The following is a 27,483-nucleotide window of genomic DNA, read 5'->3' as shown; positions in this document are numbered from 1 at the left end:
CCAGGTGCATTGTCCGGCGGGGCCCTCCCCCCTGTCCCCGGGGTCGCCCAAGCGATCGCAGCGTGTCCCTCCGCCAGCAGCGCCGACCTCGCCGTGCGGGGCCCAGGGGCCAGATGTAGAAAGTAGTCCCCGGCCGGCCAGGCTGTCCACTACGCCGCCCTCTGCAGCCTCCCTCCGCCCCGGGCTGGACTCGACGCGCGTGGTCCCCGCGGCCTGGCGCGCGCGCGCGCGGGGGTCTGTGCGCCTGCAAGCTGCGCGTCGCCTCGCTACGCCGAAGCAGCGGGTGTAGCAGGACCTGCGGGTCCAGAAGAGCAGCGGGAGCAGCGGGCGCGGGCGCACGGCCCGGGAGTATGCCCGCGCAGCCCCGCTGAATGGCGCCTCCCGTGCGCCCGGGGATGCCGCCCCTGCTGCTGCTGTTGCTGCTGCTGCTGCTGCTGCCGCCGTTCGGCTGGGTTCCAGGTGGGCGCGCTCCCCGAGCGAGTGTGCGCGACCGTGCGCGGGGAGGGAGTCGGGCAGGGATGCCCCGGGTGGTGCGGCCGGCCCGGGGTTCCCTCGGGATGCGCTCTCCGAGCGCTGCTCCTCGGCCAAGGCCGAGTCTCCCCGGGGCCGCTGTCCACTCGCCCTGCTCACGCCATTGTCCGCGCTGCGACCAGCCTGGGGGTTCCGCGCTGCGTCCCGGGCCGCGGCCGCACGTGGTTTTATTTATATTGTTTCCTGAGTGGCAGCCTCGCCGCGCAGGGGGCGCCGCGGTTGTCTGCCCGTTTCCAGGGTTTGCAATGGGTCCCCCAAGTCTCGGGGTGGCGGAGCCGGGCGGCCCCCCCCCCCCCCGCTTCCGCAGCTCGAAACTGAGCAAGGAGATGGGAGGGTGGAATTGCAACGAGAAGGAGCTTGAAAGTTCTGTGGCCCATTTGTGCCCCCAGAGAAGGAGGGAGGAAGGTGTCTGGATAGAACTTACTTTCTGCACGTAGGACTTTGGAGTCCCGGCTGGAGGTCCCTGAAACCGCAAGATTAGCCTTGCACAAACTTGCATAAATTTATTTATCTCCATTTCTTCCACCTTGGTTTCTTCAGAGACAGAAACGTGTACAGTGAATGTTAGGAAAAGGAGGAGATTCGAAAAGGTGTTCAGGGGCCTGAGTTATTTATTTATAAGTTACAAGCACTGCTGTTTCTTTCTTTTCTTTTTCCTTTTTCTTTTTCCTGGAAGAGTTAGTTTCAGTTAGCAAGAGAAAGGATCAAAGTAGGATGCGGCTCAGAAACACAATGGGCGTCTTTCCGGAGTGGTTGCACGCTGCACGGTTGTTGGGGTAGCTGCCCTGGGCAGACCTTAGTGGAAGTTAGGGGTTCCAGACTCTGAAGTTCCAGCATCTGTGTTGATTACAAACAGATAAATTATTGCTGGGCATTTGTAGTCAGGGCTTCTCACTAACCAGAAGTGTTTTTTTTTTTTTAAATCTCCCACCAAGACCTCTAACTTTGTGTTGGCCCAGATCAACACGCTTTTGCTCTAAATGCAAGATGCAACAAATGCTTTATTCTGAGAGCCCAGCGACTTGTGTATGCTTGGATAAAGCATTTCCTCTGCTCTGATAAAAATGTGTATTGGTTGATTAAGCAATCTCCTATCCCTATTAGACAGTAAGGACCAATTAGTCACGCATTTTTTTTCCAACAGTTGGTAGCTCGAAAAAAGTGAAATAAAGGTTTCTTAATCCGATCACCCACTGTGCACAAGCAGCCAGAGTTACCAACTTTTCAAAGTCTATTGTGTGTCCTTTAAATACCTAGCTGGCTAGGCAGAAATGAAGTAAATGGATTTCTCTTAAGGAGCGGAGATAGCATCCCTGCTGTAAAAGGGCAGATGGGGGTAAAAAAAATGCAAACTTGTGATTTGTCACCAAAGATAAAGGCACTTCCCAAAGGAGTAGGTGCAGGGGTTTCCAAGAACACTCCCAGAGACAAGGAAATCAACTCGCCTGTTCACAGAGTTGGAGTTTTGCTAATGATTTCTTGTAAAATTAGACTTTTATGACTTAACCCTGTTCAAGATCTTTTTGACAAGCTTGTAAAAGTAGCCAGTGACTTGTGCTAGTGAGTTCTGATAATTCTGGGTCTCAGGCCAGAAACCTGAGAACCAAATTCTTAGGCTTCATAGAAGGTATCAGCACCTTCCCGTGTTTTGAATGCAGACATTGTAAAGGGTGACGTCTCTGACTTGTTGAAAGGGTTTGCAGTTATTAGGGTCCTGGAGAACCTCCTTATACCACAAATATGTGTTTTACAGTTGTGTGCTAAATGACTTTATACCTGTAATTCTGGAAACCGCCTTCTCTCCCTTTCTCTTTACAGGAGTGTGGGGCTTTAGCGAACTGTTTTTCATGAAAGAACCACAGGATGTAACTGTCACGAGGAAAGACCCGGTCTTTTTAGATTGTCAGGCTCACGGAGAGGGTCCCGTGAAGGTCACGTGGTTGAAAAATGGAGCAAAACTGTCTGAAAATAAACGGATCCAGGTTCTATCCAACGGCTCTTTGTACATCCGTGAGGTGGAAGGCCGGCGAGGAGAGCATTCGGATGAAGGATTTTATCAGTGCTTGGCAGTGAACAAATACGGGGCCATTCTCAGTCAGAAAGCTCATCTGACATTGTCAAGTAAGTCTTTAAGGTCTTCTTGGTGGTAACAGTTTTTACTACTAGAAGGTTGATTTTTTTTTATTGGCTTATGAGTAGCATTAAAAGCATACATATGTTAAGAATTTCACAGAGATGTTAATAGCCGGTGCTAAAGGAGGCTTGCAGAGAAATCTGCAAAGACTTCATCAACTTGAGTTGTAGGGACCTAAATCCAAATTAGGCCTTGAAACCGTCAGGTGACTCTGACTAAATTTCAGACATTGCACACTATAAGGATTACATGAAGAAGTTTAGCCCGTGCCAACAGAGCTGTTGTAAGAGCTCAGTCTTTTGGAAATCGAGGAATGGAAGCAATCCCAAGTAAATCTTTCTGCTGTGTGACTGGCTCTTGAGTGCTAAATCTTTCCTACAGCCCAGCCTTCCATCTCTCAGATCGCCCGCCCGTGCTGCGTTTTGATTGTAGGAGAGGGCCTTGGTCAGTAACTCTCAAGCCTTTGAAGTATTTCGAGGCATTTCCAGCTGGAAGGGAAGGAGATCAAGGCTGTTCCTCTCTTAGGCCCAATGGATTCAAACCAGATCTGTTGGTTTTCTCCAGTTATCATAAAATCTGCTGTCTCAGGATTTCCTCTGTGTTAACATCATCCGAGCAACTGTCAGCCTTATGGTCCATTGGGCGGTGGTTGATCTGGTAGCTGCTGGGTGTGGGACAAGTAAGGGAACAAGGTCACCACCTCTTCAGGTGACCAGGTGACACACTCAACAAAGTGGGGTGTTGGGAAGAGTTTTACAGTGCTGGCCGTGCTGTTAACCCCCAAAGGGCAGGTTTTCGCACTATACACACACTGACCTGTTCATAAAGCATACAACAGGAAGAGCATGTTCTTGAGATAACCACATAACCCTTAGGGGAGTGGGTTATCCAAGATCTCCACAAGGGAAGCTTGAAGCTTTGAGTTTCCCAGGTGACTTAACTACAGCTCAGGGGCACGGCTCAGGGGCACGGTTCAGGGGCACAGCTCAGGGGCACGGCTCAGGGGCACTGCTCAGGGGCACAGCTCAGGGGCACGGCTCAGGGGCACTGCTCAGGGGCACGGCTCAGGGGCACGGCTCAGGGGCACAGCTCAGGGGCACGGCTCAGGGCACGGCTCAGGGGCACAGCTCAGGGGCACGGCTCAGGTAATCGATGTAATTGTGTGGTGAAGATGAATTGTGGAGAATAACCACAAGCAGGAATATATTTATGTTGAGTTATGTTGGCAAGTTAGAGATGTTGCCAAGCCCCACCCCGCCCCACCCCTGCCAAAGAAGAACAGACCCCTGAAAGATTTCTGATAAACTCCACCCCAATACCCCCTACCGTCTTCCTTTGGCTTTTTTCATTGACTCTTGGCTTCCCTGTACAGTATCACTTTGAGGAGAATGTGCACGTTAGCCTTATGCTCTGTTCAGCGTTTGAGTCTTGTGTAATGAGCAGTCATTCTGGGATTCTTCTATTCCCATCTTTTCATATTTGTGGAATTTTTTTTTAACTTTTTCATGCCAAGGAATTGTAGTTTGTGTTGCCTTTGTGGGGAAGTGGGTGGTGGAGGGGAGTGGACAGGGCTTAAAAGACAAACATTTATCAGGACCACACTGGCTTCCAGGACCTCCCGAGAAGCCTGATAGAATCCCACAGCTCACCCAGCTTTCTGACTCCATAAATAAAATCTGAAATGAATAAATATTAGGACCAGGGGGCTGGGTTAGTAATGCAGCGTTAGAGCATGTGTTTGGCATACATGAGTGTCAGGGTTCGGTTCTAACCTCCTAAACCAAACTCAAATAAAAAAAAAAAACCAGCCAATCACTTAAAAAACTTTCAACATTTTGAGTACCTTCACATTTTTGTATCTTTAATTTTTTTATTAATAATACCAAATTACATATTGATCACTTTACAAAGTATTGTGGGGAAGTAGATGACCTAATCTTCATAGTATAAGTATAAACTTTGGATTGAAAAGTCAGGTGTGGCACATACCTGTGACCCCATCATGTGGAAGGTTGAGGCAGGGGGATGGAGTTCTAGACCAGTTAGAACTGTACATCAAGACCCTGTCTTAGAAATGTTTATTTACTCAGCGAACCGTCTCGCAGACCTTCAGAAACAAACTCCCCAGATAAATGCCTAGACCACCTCCTGCTCTAGGTGGGGCTTTCAGCCAGTCACTATTACGAATTTTAAAAGGCAAAACGCACAGCGGATTAATTTAAGTTTTTCTTTAAAAATAAGAAGGCTTTCCGCGATCCTGGATTCGTACGGTTTTGTTGGTTAAGAGACCGTGTCTTGTGACAGGGGCTTTAATCACTCTTCCTGTGCAGATGTTATCCAAAGTGAGCAGGAAGAGGGGAGCATTAAGTGGGCATTCTGTTGTTTTTGTGTGTGTTTTTAAAGCTCGCTCTTCCACTTGCTGATAACAGCAGGGTACAAGTGCGTTCCTTTTGTTTTCTCAGGGATTTTATGAGCGAATGCAGCTTTTGCTTTAGTGATGGTGGTAGCTACCTGTAATCTAAAACTTTAATCTGCGCCACTCTTGGGCTTTTTAACACACAGCCTGAGTCTTAGTTTCTGAATTTAGCGGCTAGAAGCGGAAAGTTGCACTCTGGGCCAGAATTCCATTATTCATGTGTAAATTAGGAATCGGCAAGGTTAAAAGGTTAGACACTGGCCGGGGTGAGGTTTACCCTGTGATAAAGAGCAGATGACCCTCATTCATTGGCCCCAGCTTTCATGTGGCTCTTCTGCAAAGTTGCTTATTGCCATGAATTGTTCTTGAGGAATGCAGAAACTCGAAAGCGAGCAGGCCCTTCCTTAAGTGTCACTGTGGGGCCTTATCTCCCAGCACATCGGTGCAGGGTTCTTCCCCAGGGCCTGGAGGCTTGGCTTTCCGGTTGTTCACCCAAGCACAAAAGAATGCGTCTACTTTAGTTTTGCTAAGGAATCCCGTGTTAAAAAAGGAAAACATAGGGTTAAAGTAATATGTAACTTTTTTTTTAAGTAATCCTTTGTATTGATGGTCATTTTATCCTCCCGTTTTTACACTTTCATGTAATTAGAAAAGAGAGGGGAAGGATGTGGGGAGCCCTTTTTCTAGTTGTGTTCAATAGTAATCAGAAAATTAAAATAGGGCCTATAAATGTAAATGTATTGTGTTTTAGTACATCAAAATTTCACCTACTTGAGTGCTAAGCCTTCCTTGTATAAACACCGCAATTAAAATGTTTTAGGGATGCCCAATGACCAGAGAGCCGACTTGCTCTTCCTTGCCTTCTTAATGCTGGCGTAAGATAAGTCTCATAGGAGAGCATTAGTGTGCTTAAAGCAGTCTCATATTTCAACAAGTTTAAATTAAGATAAGGGAAGTAAAGGAGGAGGCGGGCGCATTCTGTGATGTGTAAAAGTCTGGCCATCAGTGAGGACTGAACAGGAAGCTCGTTGTTTGTTTCCTTTCCATTTTATGGAAATTGAAGCCTCCAGATAGGACGAGAGCACAAACCTGGCCTATATTTCTTAGGGTTTTCCTTTTCTTTTTTAAAATCTTGGGCAAAGATAAAAAAGAAATTGTAGATGGAAGAACCTAAGTATTCTCTTAACATCATAATTCTTTTTTAAATATTTGAGGTTAATTTTAGCCCCAGTGAAGTTGTTCAGGCAAGTCATTCCTGTCCTGGAACTAGCTCTTGTAGACCAGGCTGGCCTCGAACTCACAGAGATCCACTTGTCTCTGCCTCCCGAGTTCTGGGAGTAAGGGCGTGCACCACCACTGCCCAGCCAGACAAGTCATTTCTGTAACTTTTAACCAGGAAGAATTATTGCTTTTAGTAAGATATGTTTTTCGTGAATAAAATGCTACTACTTCAGTTTAAGATGAAGTTTTGAGGATTTTTATTTTGTAGGTGTGGTTTTCTGCCTTAAAGAATAATTTATCAATCATCACCCAAAGTTTAATTAGAAATGTAAAGAGCATTTATAACAACATTATGTTTGGGAAAAGGGGGTGATGTGGCAATATGAAAAGAGAATAAGAATATGAAAATATAGGTCAGTTATTTGGATTTTATGAGGGATCCTGGACCCCAAACTAGCAAAATTTCTCTTCATTGTTCTTGTCCCAGTGGGGTTTGTACACATTGAGGGGCAGTGTCGTATCTATGAGACAGGAGCTCTTAGCAGTCACCTGCCCGAATTCAGCAGTTCTAACATTGAACTCAAAGCCGCTGAATTTCGGAAAAATAAAGAAAAGGAAACAGACATTTCGAGAGACTGGTCGGCCAACCCTGTAGAAATAAAACGCAGTTCCTGCTTTCTGATCTCCTTGAGAGTACGTGGTTTGGACGGATGGTCTGTTTAAATTACTGGTGCCTCGGGCTTCTCCCCAGGCTGGCTGGGCGCTGAGACCTCTCAGCTTAAGGTCTGCTTATCAGGGGCCTGATAATCTCTGGGTCAGGGAACCAGTTTTTCTGATTTTATGTGTGATTCACATCTCACTTTCTGCCACTTGTAACACTACCTCTGAGCTCTTCAAAGTTCGTGGTTTTTTTTTTTTCTTCTTTCCTCTATTGGAAACAAAGCAGGATCCAGCAAGGGGGTAAAGTTCTATGTTTCTTGAAGACACACACACACACACAAATGTGTTTGTTTTCTTTCTGTCCATTTTTTAAGTGAAGTCTCGAGGGTCCTGGGTCTATACCCTTTTGGTCAGCCGTCTCTGATGATTCCAAAGCTCTTCATAGCCAGGGGTTGTACAGCCCCTGAGGATCTGTGCTCCCAAATTTAACAGCTGGGTCTGTTGAGAAAAATCACAGCAATTTAAGAGACTAGCCGCAAACTAATCTTTTAAGCAAGACTTTAGGCTTAATGCATATTTCAGCTAATAAATCAAATACGTTTGAGGATACCTCTGTGAAAGCCATGTTTTTAACTGCAGTGAGAAGACAGGATTTTATCTTAGAGCCAGAGTTGTTCAGCTAGGCTCATTGCTAGGAAATTAGCTAGGATTCATTTAGTGAACCGATCAAGATTTACTTGCAGAAAATCAGCCATGTTGAGAGTCATGCTTGCTATCTTTGGGAAGAAGATATATTTATTTTTATTTTGTGCCTATGTGTGAATGCTTGCCTGCAAGTATATACACTGCATACATGCCTGGTACCTATGGATGCTGTCAGATCCCCTGGAACTGGAGGGTGTTTCAGGCAGTTGTGAACATCTTGATCTGGGCATTGAAAACTGAACTCTGGTCCTCTATAAGAGCAGCAAGCAGAGCTGGAGAGATGGCTCAGCGGTTAAATATCTGTCTGCCCTTCTGGAGGACCTGGGTTCAATTCCCAGTACCCACAGTGCAGCTCACACGTAGCTTCAGTTCCAGGATTTCTGACAGCCTCACACAGACATACGGGCAAAACATAACATTTAAAAAAGAAAATCTTGGGGGGAAAAAAAGCTATGTGTGGTGGCACCTGCCTGTAATCCCAGTTCTCAGGAAGCAGAGGCAAGCAGATCTCTGTGAGTTCAAGCCTGGTCAGCAGAGCGAGTTCCAGAACAGCCAGGGCTACACAGAGAAACTCTTGTCTTGAAAAACCCAAACCCAGCCGGGCGGTGGTGGCGCAGGTCTTTAATCCCAGCACTCGGGAGGCAGAGGCAGGCGGATCTCTGTGAGTTCGAGGCCAGCCTGGTCTACAAGAGCTAGTTCCAGGACAGGAACCAAAAGCTATGGAGAAACCCTGTCTCGAAAAATCAAAAACAAAAAAACAAAACAAAAAAAACCCCCAAACCCAAAACAAAACAAGAAACAACCGCTCAACTGCTGAACCAGCTCCTTTGCTGGAATACATTAAAGCAATTTTGATGACCGGATCTCAGTGAGTTCAAGGCCAGCCTGGTCACAAAGCAAGTTCCAGGACAGCAAGGACCGTTACACAGAGAAACCCTGTCTCGAAAAACAAACAAACAAATCCTAAAAACATCTCAAGTAAGTCTATCTTATATTGCCTGTCCCCTTTGCTATAAAGTGTCTTTAAATTCATTGCTTACACCTTGGTCCTTAAGAAAGGAAGCAGCTGGTGATGTCGTCATTGGCGTGATGCTGGCAGCATGCACAGACACAGTTGATGGAGATGATGTGCAAAGCAGCTCAAACATGGACCACAGCCTCTCCAGGGCTGTGATGCTGGGCTGGGCTTGCAGAGGGCGGAGGCAACATCCTGACAAACATCTCTTACACTAACCTTACAAATTCTTTACTTTTTTTTTTTTAAGAAAAACCAAAAACTTCTGATTCTTAAAAACTGCTTTTGATGAGGTTTAAGAAGCCAAATTCTTACAGACTAAGCAGAAGGCATGAATTTAAAATGTTTGTTTCCTTAGTTTCTGGAGGCCTTGCCCTTTCCAGAGTGTTTATAGATGTATGTTTGGCAGCTTCAATGTTGACAGCAGTTGGATTAATGAAGAGACTGGGGGAATGTGGGCACTGTTTCACACTGGGTTAGTGCCCGGCATGTGGAAAAGATAATCTTTTCAATGCTTTATTTAGGAAACTATAGTGACACTTGTTTTATTTATTTTATTTTTCAAAATGCGGTTCCTCTGTGTAGCTCTGGCTGTCCTGGAACTCCCTCTGTAGACCTGGCTGGTCTCAAACTCAGAGATCCACCTGCCTCTGCTTCCCGAGTGTTGGGATTAAAGGCGTTTGCTGTCTGTATGACACTTTTTTTAAAAAAATTATTTCATGTGTATGGGTGTTTTTGTTTTCATGTATTTCTGTGGACCGTGTGCCTAGCATCTGTAAGTCTAGAAGAAGGCGTTGGATCTTCTGGGATTGGTGTTACCAGCAGTTGTGAGCTGCCGTGTGGGTTCTGGGAATTGAACCTAGGTCCTCTTAACCAGTTTTCTTAACCACTAGGCCATCTCTCCAGCCCCTGTTGTAGTTATTTAAATATTTTCTCTTGTGGTTCTGCTTTATACGGTGTGTGTGTGTGTGTGTACACATATATGTGGATTAGCATGCCTGTATAGGCTAGAAGTGTCATTCTCAGGTGCTGTCTGTCCCTTTAAGGATAAAGTCTCTCATCGCCCTGGAGTTTGCTGCGACAAGGCTGGGCTGGCTGGTCAGTGAGATCCAAGGATCTGTCTCTCTGCCTCTTTGGTGTTGGGATTACAAGTGTGTGTCTCTAGGCCTGGCTTTCTTTGTAAGTTTGGGGATCAAACTCATGACCTCATACTTGATCAGTGCATACTTGACTGGCTGTGCTCTCTCCCCAGCCCCATAAGGACTGTGTGAGATAAGTCATATTCTTTTGCAAAAATTCTCCTAAGGATAAGCCTTCTTACTGTTTTATGATTTTTAAATAAAAATTGTTGTAGCTTCATTTAGATGTGTGTGTATATGTGTATGTGTGTGCGCATTCGTGTGCACATACATGATAGATGATGAGTGTGGAGGTGGGGGTCAGAGGACAGCATGCCTCAGTTGTCTCCTTTCACTCTGTGGGGCCTGGGATTGAACTCAGGTCCTCAGGCTTAGTGGAAGACCTTTTAGTCTGCTGAATCATCTTGTTGGCATTTGTTCTGTAATTTTTCGTGGTACTCAGATCGTAGTAAAACTCAGGGACATATTTCTTCTGTGCTACCAATACCCCCCCCCCCCACCTCAGTAAACTGTTTATAAAGGTATTTCTGGTTGTGGATGACATTCTCAGAGTTCCTCGGCTTTGGAGTAGTTCAAAATTTGGGCCAGAAAATGCCTCCCTGTGGTGTCATCTGATGCCGCCCATGTTGTGTTCCAGCATCCCTGGCCTTTTGGGCCTCCCAGGTCCTCTGTGACAACCGGAAAAACCCAGACACTCCTGTTTGAGGACCACTGATACTTCTGTGGATGGCAGGAAACTTCTTCCCTGGAGAGTGAATTGGGGTGTTCTGCACACTCTGTGGCACTGACAGGCCACAGAACATTGGCTGTGCGTTAGCATGTGGGCGAATGGTGAACACAAGTCTCCATGTAAATCTGCAGTCCCCTCCTCTGGTTTTGAGGAGAAGCCTTTAAACTTCTGCTCATAAATGATACCAGGAGGGTAGCACCCTCCTGCCTCCCCAAACAGGGTTCTCTGTGTAGCTCTGTCTGTCCTGTGACCGCTCTGTAGAACTGGCTGGTCTGAAATTCAAAGCCGAGTTTTGAGGTTAAAGGCATGTGCCACCACTGTCTGGTGTGGATGGTGCACATCCCCGGGGTCCCAGGATCAAGTAAAGGGGAAGGCACTGGGCTTGACTGGTGTGTACCAGCCCACAAGGAAGTTTGCAGACAGAATTTCAAGTGGTTGTTTTTAAAATATTTGTTTTTGATTACTTATTAGTGACAGGAAAGGAATCTGGTAAATTTCTGTCTTCATCTTTCTCAAGATGTTGTTTGTGAGAGTGGGAATGTGTGTGTGTGTGTGTGTGTGTGTGTGTGTGTGTGTGTGTGTACATGTTCGTGGGTATGCCTGTGGATACATGTGTTTGTGTGTACTTGTAGAGCCAGAGGTCAATTATCTAGTGTGTTCTTTAGCCTCTTTCTACCTGTTTTTAGAGACAGGAAAACTCCTTGAACCTGAAGCTTGTTAACTCAGTAGTCAGTTAGCCAGTGAGCCCCAGAGACCCTCCGCCTGTGTCTGCCTGGTTCTGGGGTTACACTGCATGCTCTTGTACCTGGCTTTTATGTGAGGGGGAGAGATCTGAACTTGGGTCCTCATACTTGTGCGACAAACACTTTATTCCCTGTGCCTGGTATCCTCACCCCCTCCCTCTCCTCTCTTCTCTTCTCAATAAGATTTTGTTCAACCCCATTATACTAGAGCCATTTAAGTCCCTGAGAAGAATATTAAAATTACTTGATAGTATTGGCTAGTATTTAATGCACCATTTTGTATTTTGTTTATGGGAGGCTTAAAGCCAAATACAGATAATTTAGATACTTGTGCTTTATTTATTTATGTTTATTTTTGTGGTACTAGGGATTAAACCCTGGACTTTCTCCAAAGCAAGAATTCACTTTGTCAACATCTCTTAGTTCCAGCTTGGCTAGGACTAAGTATTTTTTTTTTTTATGATTTATTTTTATTTTATGTGCATGGGGTTTGCCTGTGTGTATGTATATGTCCCATGTGCATGCAGTTCCCATAGTGGCCAGATGGGGGTGTTAGAGCCTCTGGAACTGTTGTAGGCAGTTGTGAATTGCCCAGGTCCTCAAGTGCTCTCAACCACAAGTCAGTTATCTCTCCACCCCTATTTTTAAGATTCTAGAACTGTTCAATTCTATACTGCTATGCGTCTTTGAAAGTTTGCACATGTGAGATACAGTTTTATAAATATTAATGGTAAATTCTGATGTATATCAATTCAGCATTTTAAAAATATAGTTAAGATTTTCTCTTGAGAGCTTTACTAACACCTTTGTGTAGAACAGATGACCCCGCTGCCCTCAGTGTCTATTAATATGGTAAGGTTTAATTTCCCCCAGCTTTCAATCTGAATTAGTGTGAGTCTCTTTGATGAGGTTTTAAGTAATTCAGATTAAAATATTGACCTCTAAGTGGATTTGGAATAGGAAAAAAATGCTTTGATGTCAGCATAAAAAAAAATATGCTAGCTGTGGTGGTACATGCATTCAATCCCAGCACTGAGGAGGCAGAAGCAGCTGGACCTGTAGGAGTTCGGGCCAGCCTGGTCTAGAAAGATACAGCTTGGGGCTATAATGCAGAGAAACCTTATCTCAGAAAAATTGAAAAGAGGGGGTCGCACAGCTTTTTTTGAGAGATTTTAAACCAGTTACTGTTTCCTGAATAAATAGAATGGTAAAAATTTGTTAGCCCAAGCCTTTCATCCCAGCTCTCGGAGGCAGAGACAGGCAGATCTCTGAGTTCGAGGCCAGCCTGGTCTACAGAGCGAGTTCCATGACAGCCCGGACTACAGAGAAGCTCTGTCTCCAAAAACTAAAACAAACCAACAAACAAAATTGTGTGTGTGTGCACGCACATGCGTGTGTGCGTGTGTGTGGGGGTGGGGGGGTGAGTGTCCCACAGTGCACCTGTGGAGGTCAGAGCAGAGGACAAGTTGTAGGAATCAGTTCTCTCCTTCCGCCACGTGGGCCCCAGCTACAGATCAGGTTGCTGGGCTGGGCAGCAGGTGCATTTACCCACTGAGTTTTCTATGTTCCCAGAAATTCACATTCATGTTCTAACTTAGCAATTAAAAAAAAACAGCTTTTGCTGACGTTTATTCATTATTGCTTGTGCTTGTGTGTTAAGGCATGTGTATATCCTGGTGGAGGCTACATGTGATTTGCAGGAGCTGGTCCTCTTGGTTCACCCTGTGGGCCCTGGGGTTGAGCTCAGGTCTTCAGGTGTGGCAGCAAGTGTCTTTACCCGCTGTGCCGTCTCATCAACCCAGTTAGTCACAATGTCTTTAAAAGAATTTTAGTTCAGGGACTACTTTGACTAAAGCTGTGTGATCGCCAAAGGTGTTTTTGAAGCTATCTGATAGCATCAGTGACAGGGTATGATTTCTTAAATATTTTTGTTTGTTTGTTTTTTGAGACAGGGTTTCACTGTTTAGCTCTGCTGTCCTGAAACTCACTTTGTAGACCAGGCTGGCAAGAGATCTGCTTGCTTCTGTCTCCCAAGTGCTGGAAATAAGGTGTGCACCACCACTGCCTGGCTTTGATTTTTAATTTTTATTTTATATGCACAAATGTTTTGTCTCCTTGTGTGGAAATGGGTCTTTTCATATTCAAGTAGTTATATCCGATCAACACTATAGAAAAGTGAATGTAACAAAATTGATCCTGAAATTAAAGATCTCTCTTTTATTCTGTATGTATTTGTGGTATGGAGGCCAGAGTTTGTATCAAGTACTTTTGATCATTTTCCAACTTATAAATCGAGGCAGGGTCTCCCATCTGAGCTTGCACACACATCCTAAATCAAGTAATAAAATAATTATTTACAGTAAGTAGGATCAAACCCAGAGGTTTAGGTGAAAACTGCCGGGTTGGAGAGATGGCACAGTGGTTAGCTCCCCCTGCTCTTCCAGAGGACCCCAGTTTTGTTCCCAGCCCTGTATCATGTGGTTCACAGAGACCTGTAACTCCAGCTCCAGAGTGTTTTGACCCCCTCATCTGGCCTCTGCCAGGTCCCACACAGGTGTGCATACATGTACACAGACACATATGTTCACATAAATAAGAACAAAATAAACCTTAAGTGAAAAGTAGGTGTGACACTTATGTGTTTGAGAGCTGTTCTTTGTCCTTCCTTTTCAACCTGTCAGACTCCCTGTAGCATTTCCTGTAGAACACCAGTGACAGGCTTCCTCAGCTTTAGTTTGTCTGGTAAAAAACAAACTGAAATGAATAACAATAACAAAAAGGTCTTGAGTGCTTCTCTTCATTGATCTTCATTTTATTTGAGGCAGGGTCTCTCACTGAAGTCAGAGCTTGTGGTTCAGGTGGTGTAGCTAGCCAGTTTGCATGGGGGATCCCCTGACTCTGCCTCCCAAGCGCTGGGGTTCCAGGCAGACGGCCACCCTTGCCCAACATTTCTCCAGTGCTGAGGATCTGAACTCTAAATCTTGCTCCAGCATAGTGTGCAGATGACAAGTTTTCGTCGATTTAGAGTTACCTGGAAAGAGGGAACTCATGGTGCTGCCATCCCTAGTCAGGTGGTCCTGAGTTTAGTAAGAAATCCAGCTGAGCAAACCACGAGGAGCAAGCAAATCAGCAGTACTCTTCCATGGCCTCTGCTTTGGTTCCTTCCTTGAGTTCCTTCCCTGACTTCCCTCCGTGAGCCCTGAGAGTTGGAAGATGAAATAAACCTTTTCCTCCTCAAACTTATTTGTTTGCTTTATTTATTTATTTATTTTATTTATGTGTTTTGTATGTGTGTATTTATCCTCCCTCCCTCCCTCCCTCCCTCCCTCCCTCCCTTCTTTCTTTCTCTCTCTGTGTAGCGCTGGCTGTCCTGAAACTCACTTGTAGACCAGGCTGGCCTTAGAACTCAGTCTGCCTCTGCCTCCCTAGCGCTGGCAATAAAGGTAAGCGCTACGCCTGCCTGGCTCAAGTTGTTTTTTGTCAGTGTTTTATCAGAGTAACAGAAAGCAAACTAGGACCTGGCCCCGATACTGTTTCATGACCTGGTAAGTGCTGTTGCCATCAGCTGAGACAGAGAATACAGCAGCAAGGTAGTGAAATGTTAGTTTTAGGTGTCTGGCGTGAGTTGTCTTGAAAGTGTCTGGGAGTCAAACAAGATGTGTGCACTTGGGTCCTGAAATTACAGGTATTTATGGCCACAGCGGGCTTCTTCATAGGTCCTGAGGGTTTGAGCTCCAGTCTCTATGCTGGTGTGGCAAGCAATGCCCCAGCCCTGTCTTGGTACTGTTTTTAAAGACAACAGTAAGCTATGATTTAGTAAATTAGTATCTAATGCGGTTTTTTAGACAAACACTTATGGGCTAAAATGGGAACTGTGGGCTGGGCAGTAACCACAGTATTGCTCCACTTTTGATGCTTCTTGACCATTCCAGCAGTGTCAAAATAATTGTCAAAAACTTAGTTAATATTGTGTGCATGGTTAGACTGACATATTTTATATGCATGAATGCTATACAGTTCTGCCTGGGGGGACGTATATTTAAAATTAATGCCTCTGCCTCCCAAGTGCTGGGATTTAAAGCGTGGGCCACCACCACCACCACCACTCTGCCATTGCTTACTTTTCTTGTCCTGGGGGCAGGGGACCCAGGGCATGCATGCTAGGCAAATACTGGACCTTTGAGTTTCAAGCCCAGCCTTCCTTTTATGTACTGGTCAGGGCCTCCGAAGGGAGTTTCGGTACAGCAACTGCAACAGTTTCTCTTTTACACGGAAACATTTGAAATAGTAAAGTAAAATCAAAGTGCACAGTGAAAGGATCTCTTAACTCCTGGTTTGGGTACTGTGATTTTTTTTTGAGCCATTCAATTACTTTGTTTCGAAAAGCAGCAGAGGCCAAGCCAAGCTGTAGCCGTGGGAGGGCGTTTGTTTGTATCCAAGAGGCGGTTGATGCAGACTCTACCCCAGGCCAGGAGAGATGGCTGTGTTTGGAGCACTGGCTACTCCTTCCAAAGATCTGGTTGGTTCCTAGCACCAACATGGCAGTTCACACCAATCTGTAAATCCAGTTCCGGGCAATCCAATGCCCCCTTCTGGCTTCTGTGGGTACAGACTTCCATGCCCACAAAGTGCATATAATACATAAAATAATAAAATTTTGAAAAAAAGCCTCTACCCCAAAGATTTCAGTGTGAAGGTGTTTGTCTATAAATCCAGTTTCCTGTTTGTGAAATTGTTTATGAGAAGTTTCGTCATGAGAGACATATTATAGTTGCCCCGTTACATGTAAAAAGATCCAGTGAAAACAATTTATTAAAAATTTGCATAATTTTTCCAAGTTTTATTTCAGAGAGAAGATAATGGGAAATGCTTTAACTTTAAATGGTTGGATGGTCTTCATCGGTGATGGTGGAATTTTGCCTTTAAAAAAAATGTAATACAGTTGAGGGTGGTGGCACACACCTTTAATCCCAGCACTTGGGAGGCAGAGGCAGGCGGATCTCTGTGAGTTTGAGGCCAGCCTGCTCTACAAAATAAGTTGCAGGACAGCCAGGGCTGTTACACAGAGAAACCCTGTCTTGGTGGGGGTGGGTGGGGGAGTAACACAAGGAAAACAAACTTAACAAAACTGCATGGGTGCCGCGAAGCGACCGAACCGTGTGTGGCTGCGGAGGCGCATTGTGTCCCACTCCGCAGTAATTGATGAGATTAAATGGAATGATTGATTTCTGCTCCGTTCTTGACTCACATTTATGAGCAGTTGCTTTGACACCTTAGCAGGATGTCAAAGGTCGTAACTTTCTTTCTTTGGGAGAATGGGAGCTTTCAGTTACTGGTCCCAGCAACTGCGCCCTGGACCTTTTGCCTCTTCCGTCTTGCATAGAATTGCTGAGGAGTGAGGGTTGAAAGAAACATCTCATAAATCAGCAGGAGAGAGCCTTTTTCTTCTAAGGCATCTCAGAATGGTTGAGGACTAGCAGAACCCAGGAAAAGATAATGTACGCTTCTTTTGGATTTTGAAAAAACAACAACAAAAAAACTTTGAATGGGAAATAGTCCATTAGAATGCGCTAGCCTGTGTCAAATGTGATTTTTATCTGTATTGTCATATTTTATTTAAAGCAGTCTGCTTAGAATAAATTAGAACATGTAACCTATGTTAGACATACATGTTCATTTTTCTATTTTTCTCTAAAAGCCAAATATCTGTGACATGGGCCGGAATGGGAAAGGGGTAGGAAGCTGGGTGTTGATCTGCATATCATGTAATTTATGTTGTTTCAGTGGCTGGGTTTTCTACATTTAAAAAAAGGATTAAAAAAAATCGTGTGTGTGTGTGTGTGTGTGTGTGTGTGTGTGGTGTCACAGTGGGTTTGCGGAAGGCAAGGGACACCTTTGAGGACTCAGGTCTCTGCTTCCACCATGTGAGTTCTGGAGACCTGAGGTCACTCTATGTGGTGGCAACTCCCCTTACCTGCCAACACCACCACCTCCTGTACCCCCCACCACCCTAAGTTTCTGCTCTTCAAAATATTGTCTATCCAATAGCTACAGCCATTGGTTTTAGTTTGGTTGAGTTTTTACCACAATCACTATACCAGTTTGTATCTAATGATATCAGGAAAGTCCATCAGAGAGTGAGCAGTTGTGTTTGCCGTGTGTGTGTGTGTGTGTGTGTGTGTGTGTGTGTGTGCGCGCACACACACACACACACGCGCCTGCGCACGCATATGTGAGTAAACCTTTAAATTTCCTGGTGGCACCTGAGTTTTAGTTGCCTTTGAGTGTTGTGGCAACAGGTCTGTGTCCATGGTCCTCAGCTGTGCATATGTGTGTATACTTCTGTTACGTATCTTTCTATAAAATGATGCTTCTGTACTCCGTGGTGACTAGTAAGAAATTCTCATAACTAAGATGTGACTGCTAGCTGGTTTAGTGTGAGCACTGAGGAGGTCGTGAATTCAGAACCACAGTGGTCAGCATGGTGAGAGCTGTCTAAAAACCTAATATGCATAGAAAAGAAAGGCGAAGGCCTGTAGCCGTCATTGCCGCCCTCCTCTGACCCAAGGCTCATTGGACTTTCTCTGCTTTCTCCTCCTCCTTCTTCCTCCCTTTCTCTTCCTTCTCCTTCCTTTTCCCCCTTCTCCTCTTTTCTTTCCCTTTCCTCCCTCTTTCTATCCTCTTCTTCCTTCCTCGTTCGTTCATGGTTTTTCCTTCCTCCCAAGGCCCTTAATTGTGCAAGCGTTTCAGCTCTTGTGTAGGCCTAGGAATCAGAATTCCCCGTCTGTTGCTACTGGCTGGTTGTCTGTGGCTCTCCCTCCATCTTCTACCACCAAGCGCCGACTCTGCCACTTGTCAAGGCTTTGGTGACTGAACTCTCCCACTGCTGCCACCCAGCACCCTGGCAGCACTCCGCAGCTCTGCCTGGGTGGCAGCCACCTGCAGCAGCCGCTTCTAGCTGCTCATGGTCTCAGCCACTGCTACTGTTTCCTTCACACTAGAGAGGAGACCAGCTGAGAGAGGCCTTTTATTGAGCCTAATGTCGCAGCAGCAGAGAGGCAGCTATCTTACCAAGAGAGCCAAATATCCTGCTTGTGCAGCCAAATGGAGGGGATTTGTGCCGGTCTTAGCAAACCTCTTATGCAAATGAGGGTTTGTGTTTACACCAATCACAGCATTGTCCCCTGTGTGCCAGTCACAGCAGTCTCTATTGGGCCAGTCACTAGGGGGTGAGTTTGCTCTCTGACCTGGGCAGAAATATTCGCAAGGTCATCTAGAGTTCACTAGTGCTTATGATAGCAAAAATCTTATATGAACTGTTTGAAGCAGTCGTGGCTGACACTAGCAGTGAATTTTTTTAAAACAATTTTTAACAGTGCTTACCACCTGCCCAAGGCCCATGTAGATTATTTAGGAAAATAAAAGATTGAATTGTGTTATTAGAGGTCAGAGCTTCTTAGAACCTGACATCAAGATAGCTTCCATGCTGTGAAGTTACTACAAAATCCTGTTAAAGTCCTTTTTGTGTTTTGAAACCTCTGTAGTTACCTCCCACTTCTGCCCCCAGCCAGCTAAAGGCTAACTTCCTTTTGAGTCTTAGGGGTTAGGTATGTAAGGAAATAGTTCTATACCTGGTAGAGGAATTGCTCTGCTGTTCTTAAACACTTAAATGGTGTATTGCAGAAAAGTTAGTTTTGAGTAACAAAAAATGGGATATTATGATTAATTAAACATTTTTGGATTTATTTATTTGTTTGTTTGTTTTTGTTTCATTTTTCAGACAGGGTTTGTAGGCAGAAGTTTCTGTCCAGCAAGCTGCTTTCCAAATAACCAACACAGAGACTTAATATTAATTATAAATGCTCAGCTGATAGCTCAGGCTTGTTACTAGCTCTTACATTTAAATTAACCCATATTTCTTATCTACCCTCTGCCATGTTGCTCATGGCTCGTTACCTTCCTTTCTACACATCCTGCTTCATGGGCATCTGGCTGGCATCCCCTGACTCTGCCCTTCTTCTTCCCATCATCCTCTCTGCCTTGAAAATCCTAGTTCTCAGCCAATCAGCTTTTTATTAAACTAATTTGAGTGACAAATCCTTACATTGTACAAAAGGATTATTCCACAGTGCAGGGTTTCTTTGTGTAACCACCCTGGCTGTCTGGAACTCACTCTGTAGTCCAGGCTGGCCTTCAAATCACAGAGCTCTGCCTGCCTCTCCCTCCCAAGCACTGGGATTAAAGGTGTGCCCCACCACGCCTGGACTTTTATTTTTTAATTATATATATGTATGGGTATGTGCATGTGTGAGTGCAGGTCCCCACAGAGTCCAGCAGAGGGCGTCAGATCTCCTGGAGCTGGAGTTACAGTCAGTTGTGAGGTACCCAATATTGAATGCTGTGAACTGAACTCAGGTCCTCTACAAAGACAATACAATCTCTTCATTACTGAGCCGTCTTTCCAGTCCTAATTAATATACAATTTTTTTCTGGAGAATCTGTTGATTTTTTAGTACTGAGTTATGTATGGTAACTGAGTTCCAAAGAAAATGCTACAGCACAGTCTTATCTACATGATAGCTTTTGTATCTTTATCTGGCGGGGTGTGTGTGTGTGTGTGTGTGTGTGTGTGTGTGTGTGTGGTTATCTGCCTGTCTCATCACAAAGGCTCTCTTTTAGCTCTCCTGCACTGGGAATTAGCGATTAGCAGCAGAGCAGGGAGGAGCCCCTGCATTCCTGGCCGAACCTCTCCCTGATCTTTTGGCTTAAGGGTTAGCCCTTGCATGTTGGAGCTGATGTTCTGTTTGTTCCCCACTGACCTTCCATGCTCAGGGCTGTACGATGGATCCTCCATCCTCCTTTGGACCCTGGATGTTGTGATCCCAAATCAAAGGCCTTTATCTCCTCCTAAGGGAAGGGGGATTAAGAACTTCCTGTTGCCTTTTCAAACACTGAAGGGCCTGTGTGGGGCCTGGTGTGGGCCTGAGGTCACTTATAAAGGCTTGAGATGCCCTCCGGTTCCCTGTCAACTTAGAGCTCTTGCTTTTAGGAAAGGGGGCTTGCAACTTTCCATGTACAGAGTTCCTGAGAGTTTAATGCCTCTGTTTATAAAGTCAGTGAATCAATCAACTCACAGAGGGATTATCTCTGGGAAATGTTCTTGTCTTTGAAGGCAAATGCAAAATAACCCGATTAACCTGGAATTTCAGATTGCCTTTCTTTGGGGGTTTACACTAGTCATGGTAAGGCACTAATTCATCAAGCAGAATGCAAACTAAGGGTCAACCGTGAGATCTCTAGGTGAAATTTTGATTCTGTGTGCCGTCCGTCTTTGTGGCCTTTAGAAACCATATCACTACATTGTTTCTTTGGGCCCCCTTCTGGATACCATTCACGGAGAATTTTCATCTGTTCTTAGCACTTTGTATTTTCATTTCAGGGGAGGGTTTTGTGTGCATGGGTGTGGGGTTGTGCACGTGTCTGTGTGTGAAGGCCAGAGAGAGATAAAGCCGGAGGTCTACGTTATCTTTTGAGACAAGGTCTCTCACTGACCCTGGAGTTCCCTAACTCAGCTAGACGGGCTGGCTAGTGAGCCCTAGCGGCCTTTCTGTGTCCACTTTCTTAGCTCTGGGACATCGCCTTGCCTGGCTTTTCCTTGGGTGCTGGGGATCGAACTTAGGTCCTCCTGTTTGTGCGGTGAGCACTTCGCCGACAGAGCATGTCGCCATTGCCTGTTCTTATGATTCTTCCGCTTCTGTTCTCGTGAGCAACACACTCCATGCTCTCCCAAGAGTATAAACTGGCCACCACTGGCCTGCGGCCGTGGGAAATTCTGCTTCCCCGTCCTCTGCACTCTAACTTAGTGCCCGTCACAGAACGGTTGAGAAACTGCTGTTATATCCGACTCCAAAGTGTTGGATGTCTCTGAATGGCCAGGTCCATTGTTGATCATTTGCTTGGCAGAAGATGAGGTCTCATTAAGCCATATGAACAATTTACATGAAGCTATGAAAAGTACATGGCACCAAGCTGGGTATCCCAGCTATATACACAGCTGGTCCTGAATGCCATTTTATCTGTATCAACATCATAATCATTTAGATACCAGTCCTGGGGCTGTGAGGACTAAACCTGGGTATAATTATCATGATTTGAATGATAAAGGTACAAGTATCTGTGTACAGTGTTGGCAGTTTTGCTGTTGATCAGGGAAGTCGGTTTTATGGTCTTTTCAGCCTCCATCTTTCATTGAATATGAAATCTTTTGTATGGTGTTAATTATAAGCCATCAAAGAAGCAGTCAAGCTGTTTGGCTCTCTCCACTGCTAGCGACACCATGAAAACCCGACCAGTTAGCCTTCCGCCGCACAGGTGACTGTGACCTTCCGTGACAGGTGAAATAGGAGCTTCGCATTTCTTTAACTCCACTCCTGTAAGCTATACACTGTGGGATTTGGCTTATTAAACACATCTTGGCATTTTCTGTGCACCTGTGGCCCACGGTCCTCTGCTTTAATGTTTCTGAGCAAAAGACTGCATCGACTTTAGCAAAGAAAACTCTAAAAAGGAGGCTGGAGCGACGACCCGGCTGATAAATAGCTCACTGTGCAAGCCTGAGGGGCCGGGTTCAATCCCCAGGACCCAGGTAAAGTGCTGGGTAAGCACACAGGCCTGCCTGTGGTGCAAGCATGCAGGAGACGGGGTCTTTTGAGCTTCTGACTAACAAGCTTGCAGAAACCGTAAGCTCCAGGTTCAGCTGGTGGAAGTCATACAGGATACACCCGGTGTGAACCTTGAACCTCACATATGTGCATATATGAGCAGGTGTACCTGCACATGCAAATACCACACACACACACACACAAACACACGTTTTCACAAAAAGAGCTATGATATTATTAAATGAATTTGTCCTGTTGTGACAAATTTTCAGAAGTCAATTCTTTTTAACAGGTTGTCTGGAATACACACACACACACACATATATATATATATATGTCTGTCTGTCTGTCTCTTTGTATATTTATATGTGTTTAACTTTTTTTTCTGTTCAAGTTAAATTGCCTTGCATCTAGATTGGTATGATAGCTCATGTCTATAATCCCAGCTACAGGAGTCTGAAGGAAGGAGGTCACAGACTAGATAATTTGTCAAGACCCTGTTTCAGAGTAAAAGCAGAGCTTAAGCGGTCCTAGAAGCACACATACACTGGCTCTTTCCTCAACAGCTTTTCGTAGGTTTAAAAAAAGAGACTAGATATATAAACCTGGTTACTATTTTTTTCAGGGTCTGATAACTTATTTGTTACTCTTAAAGACTTATTTTTGATTGGACTCAGCAGTAGAAGCTCCTCGTTGACTAGTTTTTTTTTTTTTTAAGATTTATTAAGCATACAATGTACTGCTGGCAAGGAAGGCACCAGGTCTCATTACATTACAGATGGTTGTGAGCCACCATGTGGTTGCTGGGAATTGAACTCGGGACCTCTTGGAAGAGCAGCCAGTGCTCTTACCCTCTGAGCCATCTCTCCAGCCCTCGTTGACTAGTTTTTATGTCAGCTTGACACAAGCCAGGATCATCTGGAAAGAAAGAATCTTGGTCAAGAAAATGCCTTCATGAACTGGACTACAAAACTAGTCTGTGGGACATTTTCTTGACGAATAATGGTTGATGTGGGAAGGCCCAGCCCACTGTGGGTGCTGCCACCCCTGGGCTCGTGGTTCTGGGAGCTGTAAGAGAATAGGCTGAGCAAGCCGTGATAGTCCAGTAAGCAACACTCCTCCATGGTGTCTGCTTCAGTTCCTGCCTCCAGGTTGCTGCCTCTAGGTTCCTGCCCTGACTTCCCACAGTGACGGACAGATACCTGGAAGTGTAAACTGAAATAAACCCCTTCCTCTGTGGTGTTTTATCAGAGCAATGCAATAGAAACCCTAACAAAGACAAGCTCTCAGTGAGGGCAGCCTATGTTTCACTGAGAGCTTGGCAATTTGCTATTGTTTTTTTTTCTGTTCTTCTTCTTCTCCTTCTTTCTTTCTTTCTTTCTTTCTTCTTTTTTTTCATTGCAGCTCTGGTTTGAGTCCATCCCTAATTTATAGTTTGATTCTCCCTGGTGGACTGACACACCCAAGATGGAGACCCATCCTCTTCAGGGCCCAGACAAGGGCTGTCCCCAGCAATGGCTCTGGTCTCTTCCCGGCCAGTCCATGGCTCTGGTCTCTTCCCGGCCAGTCCGTGCACTGGGGCCGGAAGCATGGCTTTTCTTTTCAGTTCAGTGGCCCTGGTTGGTCCAGTGGGGCTTGGGGATGTGGCCATCCATGTAGAAGTTCCTGGTGACCTTAGGAAGAGCAAACTCGACTCCATCCAGCTCAAGGGTCAGCACAGTCTGGCAGCCCAGTCTTGAGTACTCCTGGAGCAATGGGGCCATGTCCAACATATTGTCCTCCCTCTCCTTGGAGATCCAGGTGGGTCTCACTCACATACACATGGCAGGTGGAACATGCCAGGGAGACCTCCCAGGCCCCTTCCAGGTCCACCCCTGGCGCTGGGCCAGGTGAAGAACATTGTCCCCAACTCTGCCCCTCACGTGGATCCACTGGCCAGAGAGGTCCACAAAGACCACGTTGGCCCTGGGGACAAACAGGGTGCAGGTGCTGAACCGAGGCCTACCTATGGCCAAGTGGCCACTCTTGGGGTTTGGCTTTGGCTTCCTTCCTTGGCCAACAGTTTGGCATGTTTTGCAGTTTTCTTCTTGTATTTCTTACTGTGCTGTTTCTTCAGAACAGTGTTCTGGCTTCCGTGTTGCAGGACATATGGAGTGACAATTCCCTTGATCTGGGGTGCTTTGGTCCTGGTTCTTACTGTCTTGTTTCAGAGTTTTCTTTCTTTAATAATCAACTTATTTTTACTTTATGTGCATTGGTGTTTTGCCTGCATGGATGTCTGTGATGGTGTCAGATCCCCTGGAACTGGAGTTACAGTCAGTTGTGAGCTGCCGTGGGATTCTGGGAATTGAACCCAGGTCCTCTGAAAGAGCAGCCAATGCTCTACTGCATATTGGTGGACATCATCTTTGGAGAGACTGAAAAGTCTGCAGATTCTGATGGCTCTCTTGTTTCCCAGCTGTGGAAGCACAGTAGTATCTGCCAGTCCAGGGATCTCTCTCTCTCTCTCTGTTGTTTTGTTTTTAACAAACCCCAAGTTGAGAGCTCTCAGATTGGCATCTAAGATGCAGCCTGAACAGATGTGGCTTATTCTCTCTCGCTCTCCTTGGCCTATAGCAGCAGGAATGCCCCTTCTCCACAGCAGGCATAGTCTGCTGTGTGTGGCTCAAGACAGTTTACTTTATGGGAAAACCTTATTGTGTTCTCTCTGTGGATTTGGACCACACCTCTCCACCCAGAGCGTCAGCAGCTACTTCTGTGACTTCTCATGGAAAGTGTGGGGTTTGTGTTCATCCATTTCAAAGAGCTAGATTGTTTATTTGTCATATATATGTGTGTGTCATATATGCATATATATGTATACACACACACACACATATGTATATCATTAAGTAGCCCTACCTGACCTGTAACTTGCAGAAATATGCTTCTGCCTTCATCACACTGGAATTAAAGGTGTGTACTGTCATGTCTGGTATCAACTTTTTAATTTATGTAATACACTTTGAAGTTATATTGTAGGACAGGTATCTAGTTATATGGAGTAGAAAATAAAACCAGAGCTTTTATACTCTGAGGAAACTGTGTTATATGTGAAAAGGCAGGATTCTGTTCATCTATCATATATCCACCTGTCCATCCATCCATCCATCCATCCATCCACTATAATCTCTCCTCCAACTATTTATCAGTCCATCATCCATCCACCCATCTATCAATATTATCATCCATCCATCCATCCATGCATCCATCCATCTATCCATCCATTATCCATTTACCCATCCATCTATCTACCCAACTATCCATTACTAGTTATCAACTACCTACCCAGCCATTTACTATTTATCTACCCATTCATCCTCCACCCATTCATCTGTCAGTCCATCAACTGTTCCTATCTACCCATTATCTATCCATTCATTTTTCCATCCATCTACTCACCCATCCACCCACCAGTCATCCATCTCTCCTCTGTCTGTCTGTCTGTCTGTCTGTCTATCTATCTATCTATCTATCTATCTATCTATCTATCTATCTATCTAAAAATAGAGAACAACCCTGTGAAATCTATCAAGAAAGGGTTTAATGGATTGCAGCTCCTGAGTAGGTGTTTAAAGTCATTGAGAATAACTATCTCTGAAAGCAAAAGCGGTCCGAACCAGAAATACTTCTGTGGTGAGTTTGCGATTTTTCTTATTTAGAATGTCCACATGGACAAAGTTGCTAAGGGACACAGGTTTGGTTACAAAGGCCGCGCTCTAATGCATTCTTGAGTCTTCCGTCTGTGACTAGCGCACTGTGTAAAACTGTGTGGAATGCTCTTCCTGCACAGTTGAGCTATTAAGCAGAACTAATTCTTTATGGAATAACAACAAGGCCTAAGAAAGGCATCTCTCCGCTCGCCCAGTAGAAGGCAGTCGTTTGGCAAACTGCTGAAGGCCAGTGGTCTGGGAAGGACAAAGCCAGGGGACTTTTTTCTCTTCCCCCGGAATTCACGGGAGCCACACAAGACGACAGCTTTGAAGCCGGTTACTGTGGCTTACTGTGCATATTTTTTTCTGTACGGTTTCCTGCTTGTTTTTGCCAGCAGAGGGGCCAGGAATAATCACTTGATAAATGCGTTAGCATGTGCCCTACGCTCTGTGGCCACACACTGCTCCTGGGAGACAGATAATCTGAGAAGAAGAAAATCCCACTTGGGGCTGCCTTTCAAAGAGAGATCAGATTTTACTGCCAAACTAACAGGATTCTGTCTGGATTATGGGAGTGCCATATGGAGACTGATTATGTGAGGTGGGTTTTGTTTTTTTTAACTCAGGAATAAAGAGTGGTTGGAAAAATGGAAGGCAAAGTGATCAGTTACCAGCTCTAGGGAAGGAAACTGCCACACCAATGGTCATGTTATGACAGTTTTATGGTTATAGAAGACTTATTTACCTGTCATTTTCATTGAAAATGCTTGTGTGTGAGGTAAGTGTGCAGGTGTGCTGCTTGTTCACATGGCACGTGTGTGTGAGCACGTGTGTGGGTGTGGATGAGTCTAGAAGCCCAAGCCTGGTGTCAGGGTCTTTCCTCCTTACTCATTGAGGCAGGCTCTCGGAATTGAACCTAGAGCTCGCTTGTAAGACCCAGTCTACTCTGGGAATTCCCTGTCTGCTTCCGAGCATGGGAACTACTCCTGTGTGCTTAGCAGGTGGACCCCCGTGCCCACGTGGCATTGATGTGGATTCTAGACATTGGATCTTTGCTCCTCAGAATTGATGCGTGTATAGTGTGGGTGTATATGCGTGCGTGTGTGTGTGTGCGTGCGTGAAACGCATATGCAAGGGCATGTTCATGACGATCAGGGGACAGCTTTGTGGAGTTTTCTCCTCCCCCCTTGACGTGCGTTCCAGGGATGGAAATGAGGCCATCTGTGTCTTGAGCAAGTGATTTCTGCACACTGCACCATCCTATGCCCCGCCCTATGCTCTTCTGTCTTCTTTCTCGTTTTACTGAGTTGTGTGGCTTGTCTTGTCCTCAAATCATTCCTTAAATTTTAATTAAGACAAACTTCCTCATGGAGAGTCAGATATCCAACCCTGCCTCCTCATGGTTTGAGAAGGTGCCCTGTTTCCCACTGCTCCCTAATTTCTGGTGATCTCTTTAGGGTGAAGGCAGCAAGTGCCAGCTAAGGAGCCTGTACTTCTGCTCAGGAGGGACTGCTGGGAATGCTCAGCAGTCTTGGTCAAACACGAGTCCACAAGCCTGTAGCTGAGTTGTTCAGGTCCATGTCTTAGGCTGAGGCAGTGGCTCCATCTGTGAAGAAGACTTGAGTTTGACCCCCAGAACCCACATAAGAAGCTGGGTGTCATGGCATGCACTTGCAATCCCAGTGCCGGTAAGGAGAGAAGGTGGCTCTCTGGGGCTTGCTGGTGGCCAGTCAGCCTCTTTGGTGAGCCAGATTTTCTAAAATGTTAAGCCTGGCCTGGTGGAACCTGAGTCGGAGTGAGTGTGGGAGACGAGACTGGAGATTGGCTTAGAATTCC

At 45.5% G+C, this 27,483-nt stretch overlaps 1 protein-coding gene across 1 annotated transcript in view; it reads left to right on the top strand.

Moving 5' to 3' along the window:
- Nucleotides 1-371: 371 nt before the first annotated feature.
- Prtg (protogenin) overlaps nt 372-27,483 on the top strand; it is a 108,061-nt gene continuing 80,949 nt past the window's right edge. Inside the window, exons 1-2 of the mRNA XM_075967753.1 lie at nt 372-459; nt 2,350-2,652. Coding sequence (XP_075823868.1) covers nt 372-459; nt 2,350-2,652 — 391 coding nt within the window. The remainder of the gene's footprint in view (nt 460-2,349; nt 2,653-27,483) is intronic.

This window comes from Microtus pennsylvanicus, chromosome 3, assembly GCF_037038515.1.
Source record: "Microtus pennsylvanicus isolate mMicPen1 chromosome 3, mMicPen1.hap1, whole genome shotgun sequence".
Lineage (NCBI taxonomy): Eukaryota > Metazoa > Chordata > Mammalia > Rodentia > Cricetidae > Microtus > Microtus pennsylvanicus.
This window is presented reverse-complemented; position numbering and strand designations above follow the sequence as displayed.